Source organism: Paroedura picta, chromosome 8, assembly GCF_049243985.1.
Source record: "Paroedura picta isolate Pp20150507F chromosome 8, Ppicta_v3.0, whole genome shotgun sequence".
NCBI lineage: Eukaryota > Metazoa > Chordata > Lepidosauria > Squamata > Gekkonidae > Paroedura > Paroedura picta.
In genome coordinates, this window is record NC_135376.1 from 101,837,566 (window position 1) to 101,850,607 (window position 13,042).

Below are 13,042 nucleotides of genomic sequence, written 5' to 3' on the forward strand. Positions count from 1 at the left end.
AAGGACTCCAGGGAATGGTAGAGGACAGGAAGGCCTGGAGGATCATTGTCCATGGGGTCGCGATGGGTCGGACACAACTTCGCACATAACAACAACAACAAAACATATGAACGGTCATGACTGGGGAAGGCACTGGCAAACCACCCCGTTTTGAGTCTGCCGTAAAAACGCTGGAGGGCATCACCCCAAGGGTCAGACATGACTTGGTGCTTGCACAGGGGATACCTTTACCTTTAAACATATGAAATAATATTTATATATTAACTAAGTTATGAATATGCACCATTTGCTTGCATACAGATACAGTGATTCTTTATTTTGCCTGGAGGGTTATGCAAATGTCCGTGGGGCCTAGCCTCTCTTCCTCATAAGTTATGAGCTTATCCATCAGCATTGCGTGCTGGATTCTACACAGACATTCTTGTATTTCTGGAATGAATGCTGCATTTTATGTTGCCTAAGAAGATCATTTTACTGCTTTACCCCATTTCCCCCCAAATTTCCATTCCTCCCCCTGTCCCCCGCCCAATTGCCTTCTAAATGTTTATAAAAACATGAACACATTTAAACAATTAAAATACAGTTAAAATATACCATTCAGTTTCAAACAGATAAACATGCAGCATTAGAAGGAGGGGCAACGGGGTGGGGGGCTTCTGGAGTTTGGTCCCACAGGAAGACCTCCTGATGACCCCTGGTTTTGGTCCCCGTGTGACACAGAGTGTGGGACTGGATGGATCCAACAGGGCTTCTCTCGTATCCTTAAGGGGGGCAATGCCATTATATGGGAGTATGGCAAACGAAATAGAAAGGTCTGCTCCTCCTGGAGAAAGACATGGAAACAGAGAGACAGTCGAATCTTCTTGAGGCAGGAGTTCCAAAGTTTTGGTGCCATGACAGAGAAGGCCACTGCCGGTCTAGCCTCGGAGGGCTGGAAGGGGGTTGACTGAAGCAGGGCCTCGAAGGGTGGCCGGAGTGAGTGGGTAGGTTCACATTGGAGGAGGCGGTCCTTAAGGTGCAGTGGTCCCAGGCTGTCTTGGCCTTTAAAGGTCAGTAATAGCACTTTGAATGGACCCCAGAAGCAAACTGGTAGGACAAGACTGGAGTGATGCATTCCCTTTGACCCGCTCCAGTCAGCACATGGGTGGGAGAGAGGGGGGCGTTCCGTTAACCGGCAGAATGTCTGGTTATCTGACAAGTGCCTCTGGATGGTCAGATCACCACCACCTTACCTAGAGGCCCGGTGGTGAAGTTACATCATTTGCCCTGCACCTGCCTGGCCAGTAAGACTCAATCCCATGCCAGTCCTGGGGCATAAAGTGAAGGTTTCTTCTCTTCCCTGTTCACTGCTCTGCTCTGATTACTTCTGCACATGTTTTAGTCTCTTTAGTTATATTCTTGTAGGGCCCTTGAAGTTAGGTGCCTCTGATCTGAATCCAGGGCTTGACCCCTCATTGGCTGCAGGAACCAGAGTCGTTTGCTGTGAGACTTCCCGGGAAGGTGTCTGCCTCTTCCGTTCCAGGAAGGCCTGGCCCTTTGTCTCTGGGTCTCTGGCTGCCTGGATAGTAGAAGGGCACAAGTGGCAGAACAACTCACACTTCAGGCTCTCTTTGGGTTGTTCGTCTTGCTTAAGCATTCCCCTTCCCCCCAAAAAACTCCTGCCTTGATCTGGCAGTTTGCGCTGGAAGTCTCTTGACAACCGTTGACAATGTTAATAACATGTTGCTGCATTTTGTAGCCGCTTTGCAAAGGCTCAGACAGGAGGCTGCTCTTCGTGTGTTAACCTGTGCCTCTTCTCTCGACTTGCTACTTACTGCATTGAGAGCCAGCTTGGTGTAGGGGTTACGAGCAGAGGCCTCTAATCTGGAGAGCCAGGTTCGATGCCCCCTTCCTCCTCCACATGTAGCCACCTGGGGGACCTTGGGCCAGTCACAATTCTCTCAGAGTTCTTTCAGCCCCACCTTCCTTGCAGGGTGTCTGATGTGGGGAGCGGAAGGAAGGCGATTGTAAGCTGTGTTGAGACTACTTCTTGAAAAGCAGGATAAAGCAGTGGGTGTCTTGAGCACCAGTTCCTCTTCTCTCCCTCCCAGCGTATCAGGAGTGGCCACAGCTGCTTATTTATTGAAAGCATTTATAAACCACCATGTCACTATTGGTGTCCAAAGCAGCCTACTGTACTGAACACTAATTGTATGGCATGAGAGGGTAAGGGCAGATGATAAAAGGTTGGCATCGCTTCCTTGAATGAATTTGTTGCACTCCTGTCTTATTGCCTTTATCTCATAGCCAAGCTGCTGGTGTCCCCCTCTCCAGTATGCAAAAGGCAGCTGGCGAGCAGCAATTCCAGTTTTCTCTTGCGGGAGCCGTATGGAAAGGAGTGGAGCAGAGGACCCAGCACAGCGATCCTTGTGGGCTTCCCTTTTGTGTTACCCTGTTGTAGCCCTTTTTGCACCAACATCTTTCTTTCAACTTCTTTCTCTCCAGGCATCTGAGGGCTTACTTGTTGGGGTTTGAAGAGCAGTGTGATGCCATCTTGAGCGATGTGAACAGCGCCCTCGAGCACTTGGCACTGTTGCAAAAGCAATACCTCTTTGTGTCGACCAAGACAGGAACTCTGCACGAAGCCTGTGAGCAGCTGTTGAAGGAGCAGGTAACCTCAGAGAGGGCTGGAGAAATCTCTCCTCCGTAGAGATCTGAGTCTAGGCAGGAATCGATCACTGACATTTTTCAGGGGCCAATTGTCTTTCTCCTGTTCTGTCTTCAGAGGTCACATGGAGCTCTTAAAGAACTATAACACGGATCTCTGCACACACTGAGGTTTGCAGCCGCTAAGCCGGTCACCTGTGCTGAGGGAGGACCGTTTGTTAGAGCTGGCGTGATGCAGTGGCCAAGAGGCCAAGCTGTGAAGCAGGAAGTCCCCGATTCAAGTCTTGCCTCTCTCCTGAACTCACTAGATGGGTCCCCAATGTGGTGCCCCGGGGCGCCATGGTGTCCTGCAGGGCAGAAGACCATTGACCATTGCAGATGGTTAAAAATATTGCTTTGACAGCAGCTGCCACCTCAGCCTAAGGCCTTTCCTATGTGACTGAAGCTAAGCTATGTTGGGCATTCCGTGGCTGGCCCCGCCTCCTGTGGCAGCCATTTTGTGGTTGTGTCCGCCGCACTGTGTGAGAATTCCAGGGGTGTTCATAGGCTCAAAAGGGTTGGGAAGCCCTGCTCTGGCAGATCTCAGACCCTATCTCCCATTTGCAATATGGTTGTATCCTTACTGATCTACCTTCATGGGTTATTGAAAGACTTCTAGCAAGATAAGGCACATGTAGAACTTTGAATACCCCACTGTTACGCAAAGGAGTTGCACTCAGACCCTCTGATGAAGCTGCCCCTAGGGCCACTGCTGGGGCTGCTGCTGAGGGAGGCCGTGAGTGGCATGTAGGGGAACCGAGCCCTGAGTGTCAGACGCACAGGAAACTCACAACAAAACTTATTCAAAAGAAAATAGTTTTATTGATTAGCACTATACGCATTGGACTGAAAGTCAAATCTGACTCGAAGCCAGATTTGCCTCAGCTTATCAATACATTTCTCCCGCCCAAAACTTGACAGTTCCCAAGGAGGGGGGTTAGTGAGGAAAGACATATGTGAAACAACAACAGGATTCCAAACTCCCATCCTTGAGAGAATTGACAACAACCCTGTGTGCCCATAACAAGATAAGGTTAGAATAACATCACTATTCTATTTTATTGCTACAAACTACAAGGCCGGGGCTAGCAGGCGCCAGGTTCAATTAAGCAGTATAACTGACATGGAGGAACTCAGGCTAATTTATGACAGAGATTCTACAATCCTGACATCCCTCCGCATTAAAACTAACTTCACTCCCCCATCTAGCCGGCATCTACCGGGCGAGGACAATCAGGAAATGCTCGATGGAACGCCCGGAGAAGGCGGGGTGCCTTCACATTCCCTGCCTCCACCCACTCTTTGTCCCCCGAGGGGAAATCTTTCCAATCGACCAGATATTGAAGGCGACCCTTGTGCAAACGAGAGTCTAAAATTTGGTTGACTTCATAGTGGGTGTCTTTGTCGATGTAAATTGGCACAGGCTGGTCTGGAGGAGGGTGCCACTCGTCTGGGACCGGAGCTCTCCGCAGCAGGCTGGAATGAAAAACCGGATGCACATTCCTATAAGTCTTTGGTAAAGCTAGCTCAACAGTCACAGTATTAATCAGTTTTATCACTTTAAATGGCCCCACGTATTTAGGGCCAAGTTTCTTTGATTTCTGCTGGCACCTTAGGTTCTTAGTAGACAAATAGGCCAGGTCTCCCACTTTCCAGTCAGGTGCAGGTACCCTTTTCTTATCCGCTTGAGCTTTATAGGCTTGTTTTGCCTCCTTGAGGCTAGCTACAATTTCTGGCCAACCTGTACTGATGGTGGCTGCCCATTTATTTATGTCAGGAGCCTCAGTGGAGTTGAGCTCCCAGGTGGGGGCTGTTGCTAAATCAGTCCCATACACTACTTTGAAAGGTGATACCCCAGTTGAGGCGTGAACCCCATTGTTGTAGGCAAATTCAGCCATCGGTAATAAAGAGACCCAATTGTCCTGCTGGTGATTGATGAAACAACGTAAGTACTGTTCCAGGATTTGGTTTACCCTTTCGGTCTGGCCATTTGATTCAGGGTGATAGCCCGAAGTGAGGGCTTGCTCCACCCCCAAAAGTCTCAGGAGTTCCCTCCAAAACTTAGAAACGAACTGGGGGCCCCGATCCGTCAGGACCCGTGTCGGGATCCCGTGCAGACGTACCACGTGTTCAATGAAAAGAGAAGCCAATTTCGGTGCTGAAGGCACTCCCGTGCAGGGAATGAAGTGAGCCTGTTTTGAAAAAGCATCCACTACCACCCATATAACGGTGTTCCCATGGCTGGGAGGGAGGTCCGTAATAAAGTCCATAGTGACATCTGTCCATGGACGAGAGGGGGTGGGCTGTGGTTGCAATAGCCCCTTTTTCTTGCCTCCAACCGGTTTTGAGGCAATACAAATAGGGCATCCCTGCACATATTTCTCCACATCTTTGCGCAGGGACGGCCACCAATACTGTCTCCTGACTAGGTGCAGAGTTTTCACAAAACCAAAGTGTCCAGCAGTTTTTGCGTCGTGGCAAAGTTTCAAAACTTTTCCCCTGGCCGCAACAGGAACAAAGAGTCTCTCGCCCTTAAAAAAGAGCCCCCCCTTCTCAGTCAGATCAGGGCGGAGGGAGCCAAACTCCGGATCTTGTGACATCTCCTTCTGGACCCAGCCCCCTGGGATGGGCGTATCAGTCTTTACGTGGCTGCGCGTCACGGCGGCCATCCCTAGTTGGGCGGGGGTGAAAACGGTGTCCACCAATGGGTCTCGTTTGCTGTTGTACTGGGGCAGGCGTGATAATGCATCTGCCAAAAAGTTCATTTTACCCGGCAGATGCTTCAGGGAGAAGTTGAAACGGGCGAAAAACTCTGCCCATCTCATTTGCTTGGCGGAAAGCGATCGGGGCTGCTTGAGTGCCTGAAGGTTTTTATGATCCGTCCAGACTACAAATGGGATCGCGGATCCTTCTAGCCAATGCCTCCAGGTGGAAAGGGCCAATTTTACTGCGGCTGCCTCTTTTTCCCAAATTGCCCAATTTCGCTCTGCCCCCGAGAATTTCTTTGACAGATAGGCCAGCGGGTGTAATTTTCCGTCCTCCCCCTCTTGGAGGATCACGGCCCCCATTGCTACGTCCGAGGAGTCTACTTGTACGGTAAATTGCTTAGAAGGGTCAGCATGGGCCAGTACTGGTTCGGACGTAAACAACAACTTTAGTTTGTCGAATGCGTTTTGACAGGGGGGAGTCCACAGAAGGGGCGTCCCCGGGCGGCTCGCCGTTTTTCCCCCTTGTTTGGTTTTCAACAAGTCAGTGAGGGGCAACGCCACTTTGGCGAAATTGGGGATGAAAGTCCTGTAAAAATTAGCGAACCCTAAGAAGCTTTGCAGTTGCCTCCTGGTGCGGGGAGGTTCCCAAGCCAGCAAGTCACGCACCTTGCCAGGGTCCATCTCAATCCCCGCTTGGGAGACACGGAACCCCAGAAACTCCACCGCATTGCGGTGGAACTCACATTTAGACAGTTTAGCAAACAATTGGTGCTTCCGCAAGCGGTTGAGCACTTCGCGTACCAGATCAGCGTGACTCTCAACATTCTCAGAATACACAAGAATATCATCAATGTAAACCAACACCCCTTGGTACAATAAATCATGCATAATTTCATTAATCATATTCATGAACACGCCCGGAGCGCCGGCGAGGCCGAACGGCATTACGGTGTACTCAAATTGCCCCAGGGGGGTGTTAAAAGCCGTTAGATATTCGTGCCCCTTCTTGATCCGAACTCGGTAATAGGCTTCCCTCAAATCCAATTTCGTAAAAATTCGTGCCTTCCCCAAGTGGCCCAACAAGTCTTTTATCAGGGGGAGCGGGTAGGCATTGCAGGTGGAGACCGCGTTCAACCCACGGTAGTCAGTACACAAACGTAGCGAACCGTCCTTCTTTTTTACAAAAAGGACCGGGGCCGCCAATGAAGATGTGGCCGGTCTAATAAAACCCCTCGCCAAGTTCTTATCCAAAAATTCCCTAAGCTCCGCCATTTCCCGGGGGCTCATGGAATAAAGTTTGGCTTTGGGGAGTGGTTCCCCTTTCTTTAATTCAATGGCACAGTCAGTTTTGCGGTGGGGGGGCAGTTGGTTGCACTCTACCTCCGCGAACACATCAGCAAAGTCTCGATACACAGGAGGGAGCGCTGCCCCCCCCGATCCCAAAGCGGCCACAACCCCCGTCAGTGGGGAATCCCGCGGTCGAGCGTGCTGCTCGCAGGCGGGAGAGGTAAAGTCCACAGTCCCTTCTTTCCACTTCACTAGGGGGTCATGTTCCTTCAGCCAATCCAACCCTAACACACAAGGGAAGGCAGAATGAGGGGCTACCAAAGGCTGGATTTGCTCCCAATGTTTTTTTATGTCCAAGTCCATTGGGCGCGTTTTCGCCGTGGCCTCCCCTCCGGGAGCACATTTCCCATCCAATTGGGTGATGGGCAAGGGTTCCCTCAGCGGCACCTTTCCCACCCCCAAAGTCTCGGCCAGTGCCGGGCTCACTAGGGATTGGGTGCACCCTGAGTCCACGATACACCGGACTCCCACTGTTTTCCCCGACTTGGGGTTGGAGAGCTTGGCAGGTAGGAGGAGTAAGGGGGAATCACTCACCACGCGTTTGCCCCTGTTGGCGGCCTGCTGGCGGGGCGCCTTTACAGCAGACCGTCCTCGTTTCCCGACTGCTCTTCGGCTTGATCCTCGTCCTCCAGCCCGCTCCCCTCCTCCGAGTCGTCCACTGCTGGCACGGCAGCCACTGGCACCAGGAGAGACTTGGCACTTTTCTTGGGAGTGGTTTTCTTGGCGGGCTGGGCTTTCGGTGGGGCGCTGCTCACGGCCCTCGGGGTCGCTGTTGCTTTTGTGGGGCAATTTGCGAGAAAGTGCCCCGCTTGGCCACAACCCAAGCACAGCCCTTTTTCCATGCGCCGGGTGCGCTCAGACGGCTCCAACTTGGCTCGGGGCTTGGTTTTCGCCGGGGTGGAAGTTTTCGCCACGGTTTTGCCGGCCAGGACTTGTACCATCGAAGCTCGCTCCAATCGATTTTCCATCTCCCCAGCCAATTGGACCCACCCTTCGACTGTAAGCGGGTCTTCCAGGAGAAGGCATTTGTCTGCCAGAGTAGGATTGAGGCCCCCCACAAACGACAGCACGCGTTGGGGCTCCGTCCAGTCCGGCACCGAGGAAGCCAGCTCTTTAAACTCCCTGGCGTACTCGACCACTGACAACTTCCCTTGCCGGTGAGCCCTGAGTTTCTTCTCCGCGGTCTCGCGCTCGAACGGTTCCACGTACATCTGGCGCAGGGCTCTCATGAAATGGTTGTAGTCACGAATGGCTTGGGGGTGATAGCGGTACAAGTCCACAAACCACTTGGCTGCTTTGCCTTCTAGGGCTTGGCCCACGAAACGCACTTTCTCAGCGTCGTCCTGGAAAGTGAACCCCATTTCCATCATGTAGGCCTGGAGGTGCACCAGAAACGTAGGAAAATCGGAGGGGTCTCCGGAAAACTTAGCCTTGAATTTATAGGTGCTCCGCATCTCCACACCCCGGAGGTGGGCTGGTAGGCGCCCCGGGCCCCAATCCGCCGGTGCCGGGGCCGGTACTGGGGGTCTTGCACCGCGGCCGATGCCTCGTCCTCTCCCCGCCGCCACTCTTGCTCGTTCCGCTGCCCGGGCCGCCTCCGCTGCTCGCGCTTCTACAATCCTGACACTGAGAATGGGAGGGAGCTGGGCTCAGTGGCTTTTTCTCCTCCTGCTTCTTGGTTAGCAGCTAAGTTTGCTAACGGATCTGGAGGAAAATGTCTCTTTCGGTAGAGGCTTAATCTGTGGAAATGGGCACCTGAACTCTTCCTGGCCCTGGGAGTAACTAGCATCCTATCGATTAAAGATGTGTTCCTCTAGGCAGGAAAGAAGAGCAGGTAGTAAAGGGGTAAATCTCCCCCCCCCCCCCTTCCGACCAAACTAAATTCACAGTTGCTTCTGGCGTGAAAGACCGTCTGTAGGTCTTTTGGCTTGGCTTTCATGGGGAGCAGATACCAGGGCTGTTCATCAGCACTGTTGCTTTTCCCTCATCTTTCCAGAACCAGTTGGGGGGGGGGGTTATGGTGAATGGTGCCCATGTGGAAGTGTAGTGGGGGTCTGGCTGCTGCCATCCATGGCCCTGCATTCTCCCTGGTCTTCAGACATGGGCTGAAAGGCTGCGGCACCAGCAATCAGCCCTTTGGCCCTGTGACTTTCACAGCTTGCAGCTCTTTTTGCACCAGTTTGGTGCTAAACATGAGAGAAGGGGACCTCTTAGCTGGACTCCCCATCAGAGCAGGGAGTTGACACCCACCAGCAGCCTCTCTGCTGAAGATCTCATTCCCACTCTGGTGGCAGCAAAATTGGCTAGGGCCTCCTGCATCACCAGATCTGGCCCTTCCTGCTCCTGGCTCCATCTGGGAAAGAGAGGCCACCTCAAGTCCTGCAGTGAGAAGAGACTGTGTAGGAGAAAGGTAGCTTTCTCACTTGTGTATGCATATACTCCCTTCCCACCCCCGGATCCCGCCCCCACTAATGAAATGCCCAAGAGGGATGCTGTGCCTGTTCCCAGGAGGGCCAGACAGTCTTGTGAGTGAGATGAGAATGCAGTGCCATTCAGCCCTCCCTCTGATGACCACGCTGCGTGTGGTGTGGCCCCATCTTTCTGCTAACCATCTTTAATTTCTCCTTGAACAGTCAGAACTTGTGGAATTGGCGGAAAACATCCAACAGAAACTGTCCTACTTTAATGAACTGGAAAATATCAACACAGTAAGTATTGTCTTCAAACAGGAAGGACTTGGGTTAACAGTTAAGGTGTCTGATTAGGATCTGGAGACTCCTATTCCAATCCCTCCTTTGCCGTAGTGCTTTTCCGTGAGACGATGGACCTGTCGTTCTCTTGGCTGAGTCTACCTTTGCAGGGTGGTGGTTGTGTGGAGAAAAAGGAGGATAAGAACGTGCACTGTGCTGAGCAATCTTGGGGAAAGGGTGGAGGAAACCGGTAATAAACAAGGAAAAACCAGTAGCTTCACCCCTGACTTTCACCTTTTGGAAATTTGTAATAGATTGGGCATTAATCGTTCGCATTCTTAGGCAGGAATCCTATGCAGGCTTGTCTTATGGGGAGTTTTACTGCAATCAGTGGGGCCTGAGTAAAATGCACCTAAGATTGTGCTCTTTAACTGGTTTGGGGGCTTGCCAGTATCTGACTGCTCTGGCTTTTTGCCTGTCAGTTCAGGTGTCCTGTGGGATGGCACCTATTTAAGAATTGTGGGTCTTGTTCTGCATCTAAGGTACAGTCAGATACATGGAGGGAGCTTAAAATTCTCCTGAAATTTTCATCCCTTTTAAAATGAGGACACGGTGCTGTCAATTGGAATCCTACAATGCAATTTTACAGAAAACCGAGTAGAAAAGGATCACAGACTCTGGGAGGAGGGAACGGCAACTTTTGGTGGGAAGGAGATCTGCTGTTGGAGGAACTCATCCTTCTAGCCTCACATTAGGATTGTGCAGCCTCTCAAAGTCTCTCCTCAGCACAAGTTGTAGGTGTGTCCCCCCCCCCCCATGTTTTATTCTCCTTTTCCTCATACAGGATGGGGGAGGAGGAGGCCTCCCTCCCAATTTCAGCTTTGCTGCTCCCTAGAGTGGGGGAACAGTCTTAAATGAACAGTGCAAACAGTGCAAACAAATAGAAGAAAACAATATAATGGGGAGGACCAGAGATCTTTTCAAGAAAATTGGAGATATGAAGAGAACGTTTCATGCAAAGATGGGTATGATACGGGACCAAAATGGTAGGGACCTCACAGAAGCAGAAGAGATTTAAAAAAGGTAGCAAAATTATACAGAAGAACTATACAAAAGCGAGTCTAACATCCCTGATAACCACAGTGGTGTAGTTACTGACCTGGAGCCAGACATCCTGGAATGTGAAGTCAAATAGGCCTTAGGAAGTCTGAGCAACAATAAAGCTAGTGGTGGTGACAGCATTCCAGTTGAACTATTCAAAATCTTAAAAGACGATGCAGTAAAAGTACTACACTCAACATGCCAGCAAATTTGGAAAACTCAACAATGGCCACAGGATTGGAGAAGGTCAGTTTATATTCCAATCCCAAAGAAGGGCAATGCCAAAGAATGTTCAAACTACCGCACCATTGCACTCATTTCTCATGCTACCAAAGTTATGCTCAAACTTTTACAAGCTAGGCTCCAGCAATATATGGACCGAGAACTTCCAGAAGCACAGGCAGGATTTCGAAGAGGCAGAGGAACTAGAGATCAAATTGCCAACATACGCTGGATCATGGAGAAAGCTAGGGAATTCCAGAAGAACATCTACTTCTGCTTCGTTGACTGTGCTAAAGCCTTTGATTGTGTGGAGCACAACAAATTGTGGCAAGTTCTTAAAGAGATGGGAATGCCAGAGCATCTTATTTGTCTCTTGAGAAACTTATATGCAGGTCAAGAAGCAACAGTGAGAACTGAACATGGAATCACTGATTGGTTCAAAATTGAGAAAGGAGTTCGGCAAAGCTGTATACTGTTGACTTGCCTATTTAACTTGTATGTGGAGCACATACTGAGAAAGGCGGGATTAGAGGAGTCACAAATTGGGATCAAGATTGCAGGGAGAAATATCAACAACCTCAGATATGCAGATGATACCACTCTAATGGCAGAAAGCAAAGAGGAACTAAAGAGCCTGTTGATACGGGTGAAGGAGGAGAGTACAAAAGTTGGCTTGAAACTCAACATCAAGAAAAAGAAGATCGTGGCATCCGGCCCTCTCAATTCCTGGGAAATAGATGGGGAAGAAATGGAGATAGTGACAGATTTTATTTTCCTGGGCTCCAAGATCACTGCAGATGGGGACTGCAGCAAAGAAATTAAAAGACGCTTGCTCCTGGGGAGGAAAGCTATGGCAAATCTAGACAGCGTCCTAAAAAGCAGAGACATCACCCTGCCAACGAAAGTGCGTTTAGTCAAGGCTATGGTATTCCCAGTTGCAATGTATGGCTGCGAAAGTTGGACCATAAGGAAGGCCGAGCGTCAAAGAATTGAGGCTTTTGAACTCTGGTGCTGGAGAAGACTCTTGCGAGTCCCTTGGACTGCAAGGCGAACAAACCGGTCTGTCCTAGAGGAGATCAGCCCTGACTGCTCCTTAGAAGGCCAGATCCTGAAGATGAAACTCCAATACTTTGGCCACCTCATGAGAAGGAAGGACTCCCTGGAGAAGAGCCTAATGCTGGGAGCGATCGAGGGCAAAAGAAGAAGGGGACGACAGAGAATGAGGTGGCTGGATGGAGTCACTGAAGCAGTCGGTGCAAACTTAAAAGGACTCTGGGGAATGGTAGAGGACAGGAAGGCCTGGAGGATCATTGTCCATGGGGTCGCGATGGGTCGGGCACGACTTCGCACCTAACAACAACAACAAGAGTGGGGGACCTGGAAGTGCCCACTTCATCTTTTTTGTGAGACAATCTGTTATGCCCTTCATTGGATAGGATATCTTTCTTCTTTGTATTGAAATACTATTACTTAAAGATAATTTCATGGCATAATGTGGGTCTGAAACAGGACCCTCTGACCAACACTTTCTGTGGCTCATGTTTGGGTAAAAATTGTGATGTCTCAAAATGCCCCATTTATAAACAGTAAAAATACAAAAGGAAGAAAACTGAATCTAGAAGGGAAAGATACTTACAAGGCACATCTGATTCCCATCTCATAGAACCATAGAATCATAGAATCATAGAGTTGGAAGGGGCTATACAGGCCATCTAGTCCAACCCCCTGCTCAACGCAGGATCAGCCCTAAGCATCCTAAAGCATCCAAGAAAAGTGTGTATCCAACCTTTGCTTGAAGACGGCCAGTGAGGGGGAGCTCACCACCTCCTTAGGCAGCCTATTCCACTGCTGAACTACTCTGTGAAAATTTTTTTCCTGAAATCTAGCCTATATCGTTGTACTTGAAGTTTAAACCTATTACTGCATGTCCTCTCCTCTGCAGCCAGCAGAAACAGCATCCTGCCCTCCTCCAAGTAACAACCTTTCAAATACTTAAAGAGGGCTATCATGTCCCCTCTCAACCTCCTTTTCTCCAGCCTGAACATTCCCAAGTCCCTCAACCTATCTTCATAAGGCTTGGTCCCTTGTCCCCAGATCATCTTCGTCGCTCTCCTCTGTACCCTTTCAATTTTATCTACGTCCTTCTTGAAGTGAGGCCTCCAGAACTGCACACAGTACTCCAGGTGTGGTCTGACCAGTGCCGTATACAATGGGACTATGACATCTTGTGATTTTGATGTGATGCCCCTGTTGATACAGCCCAAAATGGCATTTGCCTTTTTTACCGCT

The 13,042-nt window shown here is 50.2% G+C and overlaps 1 protein-coding gene across 1 annotated transcript in view; it reads left to right on the forward strand.

The window, feature by feature from the left end:
• COG3 (component of oligomeric golgi complex 3) overlaps positions 1-13,042 on the forward strand; it is a 63,898-nt gene that overhangs the window by 9,746 nt on the left and 41,110 nt on the right. The window contains exons 4-5 of the mRNA XM_077351028.1: positions 2,485-2,650; positions 9,374-9,448. Of these exons, the coding sequence (XP_077207143.1) occupies positions 2,485-2,650; positions 9,374-9,448 (241 nt within the window). The remainder of the gene's footprint in view (positions 1-2,484; positions 2,651-9,373; positions 9,449-13,042) is intronic.